The sequence below is a fragment of the Lolium perenne genome, chromosome 4 (genome assembly GCF_019359855.2).
Source record: "Lolium perenne isolate Kyuss_39 chromosome 4, Kyuss_2.0, whole genome shotgun sequence".
Taxonomy (NCBI): Eukaryota; Viridiplantae; Streptophyta; class Magnoliopsida; order Poales; family Poaceae; genus Lolium; species Lolium perenne.
Genome location: NC_067247.2, coordinates 196,621,320 through 196,628,560, shown reverse-complemented (window position 1 = coordinate 196,628,560; position 7,241 = coordinate 196,621,320). Strand labels below are relative to the sequence as shown.

Here is a 7,241-nt window from a genome sequence, read left to right as displayed (position 1 = left end):
AAAATTTGAATTTGGAAGATAAACAAAAACATGATGAATATACTTGGAATAGCAATGATGCTACTAGGTAGATATGGTGGACACAATTGGCATTTGGTTATTAGTGGTTAGATGCCTAGGGCTGGTGTGGCCGCCCTGCTTCCTTTCTTCAACCCCCCCCCCCCCCTCTGGACTCTGTCTTCGTTACGGAAAAATATTAACTTCTACTTTTGTTTCGTCCAATTCCGAGAATATTTCCGGTACAACTTTTCTGAAATACAAAATAGCAGAAAACAGGGAATTGGCACAGTGACATCTTGTTAATAGGTTAGTGCCAGAAAATATATAAAAGTGCAACGAAGCATGAGCAAAACATATATATTGGTGTAAAACAAGCATGGAGCATAAAAAATTATAGATACGTCTATAATACGTTTGAGACGTATCATCTACCCAGAGGCAATTGGCAAATTTTAGTGAGCATCATGTTTTTGTCTCCATGGTGGAACCTCAAAAGGTATATGAAGCGCTCGAAGATCCGAATTGGGTGCTAGCAATGCACGAAGAGTTGAACAATTTCAAGAGAAATGCAGTATGGACTCTAGTGAAGCGCCCCGACCATTGCCACAGTGTAATATTTAGTTGATAACCTAAATTTTGGACTATGGTACCCAAAGGACACATATTTATCTCTATGTGGATTCACCGATTCGGATTGGGCCGGTGACAAGGTTGATAGGAAGTCTACCTCAGGCGATGTCACTTCCTCGGGGGATCTTTGGTATGTTGGTCTTCGAAGAAGCAAAATTGCGTCTCCGTCTCCACCGCCGAGACCGAGTATGTTGCTGGCAAGTAGTTATGCTTAGATTTTATGGATGAGGCAAACTTTGCGAGATTTTGGACTTGAGCATAGCAAAGTGCATCTATGACACGGATCACATTGCGATAACTTTGGCAGAAAAAGTACAAGAAACGAGCGGAGCTGAGGAATCTGTGTGACCGGTGTCGTACCGTACTCCGGCGGATCGTGTTCCACGCGGAAGTGTAGTCCGGCGGCATCTCGCCAAAATCGTCACCACAGACGATGCCCAAGCCGAACCGTGGCCGTCTGCCTCGTCGAGGAGAAGTAAGCGCAACTGAATCTCACCCCCCCCCCCCCCCCCATAATTACGCTCCCTTATGCCACTAAAAGGTAAGCATGTAGATATAAAAAGCATAAAAGCACGCTTGCTTTCTGTAAAAATACCATGGCCAGTAACAAAGAACCCAAAAAGAGAAATAAGCAACCTGAGGGACCTAGTTGCAAGACTGCAGATCAGGACTACACCTGCGCGTGGCACCATTTTTGTCTGTTTTGACTGATTTGCTTCGGATTAACAAGATGTTGTACCGATGTTCTCTATTTTACAACTTAGAGCATCTTCCGTCCCGTCTCCTAAAGCGTCCTACAAATCGTGTTGAATCGAGTGTTTGGAGGACGTTGTTGCTTGGTGCCGCGTTTAGGGGGCGCCGCGCGGTTGATTTCGACTATTTCGACCGATGCAAACGGGCGCGCGTGGACATTTTCGAACGCTGAAATGCGTCGCCCCGTTAGAGATATCCTTAACATTATTTGGCCCTCTCTCCCTTTTTAATAGTAGCGGTGAGGACATCCGGTCAGCGGAGGAAACAAAATTTCTAGTACTATAGTACAATCGTTTTTCCAGGTTGATAATTATTTTTCTCGGTACCGGGACGAAAATGCAATCTTCCTGCCGTCCCTGCAATCTCCTATGCCCGGTGGCGCCGTCTGCGACCACCGCGCCCCTTCCTCACCAGCGTCCACCCCATCTTCTCGGAACGCCGCCGCAGCGCCTCCTCTCCCCTCCGAGCCGGCTCACTCAAACTCGCCTCCTCTGCTGCAAGACTGCAATGTCTACATCCTCTTCCCCCGCCGCCGCCGGCGGGAACCCCCAGCCTTTCAAGGTTCGCCTCACTGATTAAGCCTTTTCCTTTGGTTCACCGCTAGGGTGAGTACGTGACGTGTTGACTGATTTCATTGCAGTTGATTCTGGGGTCCTCGTCGGTTGCCAGGAAGAACATCCTCAACGAGATGGGGTTCGAGTTCCAAGTCATGGTGGGCGTCAGTGAATTTTTCCTTTTCCCCTTCAATTTTTTCTTGGAGTTATTATTCCTTAGTGTATTTGGTTTCTTGGTTTCAGACCGCGGACATCGACGAGAGGAGCATAAGAAGGGAGGATCCGGAAGAACTAGTCATGGTTCTTGCGGAGGCCAAGGTAGAATGCTTTTTCTATTTGTTGGTACTGTAAAAATCTTTTATGTCTCTTATGAAAGCTGTTTCTAGTTCCTGTTATGAGAGTAGCTTTAGATTGCCTCATTACTGGCTCAAAGTTAAGTGCCATGTTTTGCTTGTAGGAGAACATTAAGAACTTTCTTGCTAATCAGTATCCACATAATCTTAGTAGGTCATAGTTCTTAACTCAAGGAACCATGGTAGCTTCAATGAGATATGAGATCGTCCTGCTGTGGTATTATTGTCAGTTTTGATTTAGTTATAAATTTATCATTCAAGTGTAAAATAAATAAATAATAATTGGTGAGATAATTTTTTGCTGGATTATGTTTGCGTGTGTGCACGGTCCATCAACTTTCAAACCCAAAAGGTAAATGCTGGATTGCTATTTCTAGATATCAAAGTCTGTGTTGGATCTTCTGCAAGAATGTTTAGGTTCTGACATTTCTTTCCTTACGGACATTAACCATTGTAAACATATTTCAGGCTGATGCTATCATGTCAAGAATGAGGATTTCTGATTACCAGAAAGAAGGTGACCAACCAACACTCCTGATAACCTCTGACATAGTAAGTGCAGATTATCTATGCTTTACTGCTTTAGATAGAATTTGGATGGTAATACATAAATATTTTATAAATACATCTATGCCACACTGTGGCTTCTCTTTGGTGTTTTTGGATGTTTCATGGATTCCTATAGATGCAAATGGGTCACCATTATACCCTCTTTAGTTAAAAAAAAATGAACTAACTTTTCCAATGACATCATCATTTTGGAAAAATTAGTTCATTTTTTAAACTAAGGATGGTAGAGAGGACCCTAATAGTGACCCACTTGCATCTACTTAAATGTTGTCTATTTTTGGTAGCATGATGATGCCTGTTCCATATTTCTGCATATATGCCAATTTGATATCACCAAATGCAAAATAAATGATTAGTGCTCCCCCCCCCCCCCCCCCCCCCTCCATCTGAATCCGCGACAACAAATATGGAACAGAGGGAGCATTCATTTTTTTTTTTAGTTTTTCTGCTCAATTGTTTTTCGAGTGTTAGTTGTATAATTCATTCTAAAAAATAGTTTTAGATGTATAAACAATAAGATCCATCATCTGTAATGTTCTACGAGGCAAATTTAGTAGGGATGCGGTATTTTCTTGTACTCGGTTTAATAATATAAGAGCTTTTAGTTTTTTGGAGATTCACCAATTTTGGCCCGTATCTAGCTCACTTTTAGTGTGTACATTCACTCACTTTGGTTCGTATCTAGTCCACTTTGAAATATCTAAAAGGTCTTATATTATTGAATGGAGGGAGTACATCTTTTCGTCCTTAGATCTAGTTTGGCATTTTTTCCGTCTCCTTTTTGGGAGCGCTACTAGTTCAACATAGCATGTACTTTGTTAGCCAAATTTTGTTGTATGCTATGTTCGTCAACATTGGCAATTTCATTTATGCCTTTTAAAAAAAATATTTTGATACTTTTTAAGCTAGATCAAGGTCTCATTAGGTTAAATAATTATTACCTGAGATTTAATTGCATTGTATGTTGGCTATCAGTCATTTAGCTCTACTGATGGAGAAGTTCCCAGTTCAAAGAAAGTAATCTAACTCTTCTTTACAATATCTTTTAGATGAGAATGGCGAGGCTTGGTTTATCCATAACTCCCACCTCTCTTTTTCCCACTTGCTAAAAGCTATCTAACGATAATAAGCAACTGAAACACACGAGCGGAGGCAGCTAAGCTGATAATAATGTATTAACATGATCGATTTTTTTTTCCGCTGCGGAGCATGGATATTTGGCTAGTGAAGAAACGATCTATTGATACCTTTTCTTATCTGAAATTCTACATGCTAAATTCTTCAGCAGTATAAAGCTTAATGGTAGTGATGCATAATGCAACTATTTCATGTGTTCACATATTCTTTGGAATGTTTTTTCAGTTTTACTATGTTGTCATTCTTTGCATTATTACGTACTAAAACGTAGTTGACTTTGAGGTGGTCGTCCATGAAGGGATTATTAGAGAAAAGCCAAGCACCAAGGAAGAAGCACGCCAATTCCTTAAAGGTCCGTCAATATGTCCATTGCCCAGGCACATTGTATCTGATTGTCCAGTGTGTTTATGTATTAATCAGTTGAACCATTATTTTCACAAGGTTATTCTGGTGGGCATGTGTCAACTGTGGGTGGTGTGGTTGTAACTAATCTTACGACCGGCAAGAAGCTAGGTAGTTTAGACAAAGCTGAGGTAATCCACTCTTCTACAAGATTGTCCTGTTGGAATGTGGGTGATCCCATTGAATTGTGTGATTGAAGTCCCATCGACTTATTTCATACGTGCAACCCATAAACATCTAAGCAACCTTATTTATTTGTATCTTCGTGTTTAGATTTTGATTCCAGGGAAAAATGCTCAGTAATTGACCTTGACTGTAGTTTCTTTACTTAGTGTTGCAAACTTTGGTCTATGCATCTAGCTATGTTTATAGCTACCGTAAACTGGAACTTGGTCCTCTTTCACCTATATTTTGTAGTAAAATTTCTCAGTCATACTTCCTTGGGTATTTTTGATTTTTTTGTTCAGGAGCAACATGTACAACATAAGATCATTCAAATTCATTTGATATCAATGTTGCAGCTTATTCTTATGATGTTAATTCTTATGGAGCACACTCAGTAAATGGGATTGTTCCAATTAAGCAGTCAAAAGCAACCTGCTGTGATTAGATATACATGTATTATTTGTGGATGTAAATTGACCAATGTAGTTTTTGCTCACTCTTCAGGTGTACTTCCATGACATACCAGAGGAGGTCATTGAGAAATTGGTAAGGTCTTGTTTTATTCCATCATAAGAATATTTGCAGATTTTGTAATATTGTCATTACATTATGTCACTGAGCTACACCCTCTCTTTCTATTCTGCTGCTAGATCGATGAGGGGGTCGTATTTAGGGTCGCAGGTGGTTTGCTGCTAGAACATCCATTGACATTACCATTTGTGGAAGCAGTGGTTAGTTTCTCTCTTTCTTAGCTTCTTATGGTGCTACTGTTCCATTTCAAGCTCATTTGATATGAGCTCATTCATCATGTAGGTTGGTTCTAGTGACAGTGTAATGGGGCTATCAAAGGATGTCGCAAACAAACTCATTCACGAGGCATTGACCGTGTAACCTAGCAGTTTCTGTCAAATTCTTACTGTACTTCGCTGAAGGTAATGCCTTGGCGAAAACATGTCAATACTGTTACAGAGATATTTGTATTTTGTATTTTCCCCAGTAGTTAGGGGGTTTCCTGCATATTTCATACCTGTACATGTAATATATATTGTGGCCTTTGGCCCCCGTGGAATACAAGTTGCTATTCCTCTAACAAACACATGGTGATTGTTGTAGTTAAGTTATATTAAGAGTTTCAGACACCATGGCATGAAGTGGCGAAGATCCATCAAGACTGCAAGAACTCTTCAGTAGTAATGCCTGCTACTGTGATCACTGATGAGACTTCACCTATGCCTGCTACTGTGATCACTGCTGTGTGGATATGTCCTGAATCCTGATGCTCACATGAGGTGAATTTATATATGATAAGTGAAATTGTCATTTCCACTTATACATTGTTAGTACAAACACAATGATACTGCTTTGTTTTGTCTGCAATTGCTGCACGAAGCGGCTGTTCCAGTTTGCATAGTGGCTTCGGTGTAGCTGTTCTTGGATAATTTTGTGAGCTGCTGATCTGTCGGTCCTTCTTAGTATTGCCAAATTATGATCTTGATCAGAACTTGTCGGGATTTTGTAACCTAAACATCAGAGAAAAACCGCTATGCTGCCGACATAAACTCTTGCAGCTTTTCTTGGTTCCAAACAAGGCCTGATTTAGCCAAATGTTGTGCACTTCGTTACATAGCAGCTAGCAGGGTTTAGAAGCCCGAGTTTCACTGAAGCAAGAACCAGCCGGTCCCCTCCAGAGTTCCCCGGACAGCAAAAGGCTTTCAAACAGGTTTTTATTTCTTTTTGCTCACGCGCAGCAGCACAATAGCAAAATCATGTAGTTAATGTTGTACACCTCATTATCCTAGTACATGTTTTGACACTTATCTGTTCAAAAGATCTGTTACAACCTTTTCTCTTCTCCGATATTCTTTTCTTTTCTCTTTTTTTTTTCTTTCCTAAGCCTTAGAGCATCTTCAGCTGCGTCCCCCAAAGGGATTTGGGGCACCGGACAAAAAAACGTTTTCGGCCGCGTACCCAAAGCTTCTTTTTGTCCGGCGCGGTCCGATACGGTGTTCGGCGCCCCGAGCCCGTCCCCGCCCCACAGGGGACGCTAGGGGAACGTCGGACACAACGAAAAGCGAGGCGAGGAGTGGGGTTAGCAGCACATTGAAGTTTAACCTAACCGTCGCCTACCTCACGATGAAGTTATTGGCGCGCAACGACAGTGCAGTTCCCGTAGAGGCGTTGCGAAGAGTCTATGCGTGCCGACGTTAATGAGCTCCCCCGCCTCCCTCCGGCCTATAAACATGGTCGCTCTCTCATCGTCCCTCACACAGAAACCCTAGCGCCTCTCTCCCCAACCCTAGCCGCACCATCTCAAGAGTCGACGCCATGTATGCTAGAGGCGGAGGACAAGCTTGTGGCCGTGGTCGTGGTCGTGGCCACGGCAGAGCTGCATGCTCTCCGTCGCCTGCGACGCCGTCGTCTTCATCGTCGGACATGCAGGAGGAGGAGCGGCAAGTGCTATTCGAGTTTGCCGTTTTCCTCAAGGGCGATCCACTCGGCATCCATAGGTTGTGGGATAAGTTCGCCGACTTCGTCGCCGGCAACGAGCCATCCTTTCTGCATCTGCGGGAGGCTGTCTGTGGCTGCTGCCGGTGGATTGTGGACGTGATCTTCGACGCGTACCTCCACATCGGCTTGGAGAAGTTCGCGCGCTACGACCACCTCAAAGCCAGCTTCA

General features: G+C 42.7%; 1 protein-coding gene across 1 annotated transcript; it reads left to right on the top strand.

Moving 5' to 3' along the window:
- Positions 1-1,675: 1,675 nt before the first annotated feature.
- Positions 1,676-5,658, top strand: LOC127295234 (uncharacterized). Its single transcript, XM_051325146.2, has 9 exons — positions 1,676-1,944; positions 2,024-2,095; positions 2,181-2,255; positions 2,759-2,842; positions 4,280-4,349; positions 4,439-4,530; positions 5,069-5,110; positions 5,215-5,295; positions 5,378-5,658. The coding sequence occupies exons 1-9, from the start codon at positions 1,720-1,722 to the stop codon at positions 5,453-5,455; spliced, it is 819 nt and encodes a 272-aa protein (XP_051181106.1). The 5' UTR covers positions 1,676-1,719; the 3' UTR covers positions 5,456-5,658.
- The last annotated feature ends 1,583 nt before the right edge of the window (positions 5,659-7,241 follow it).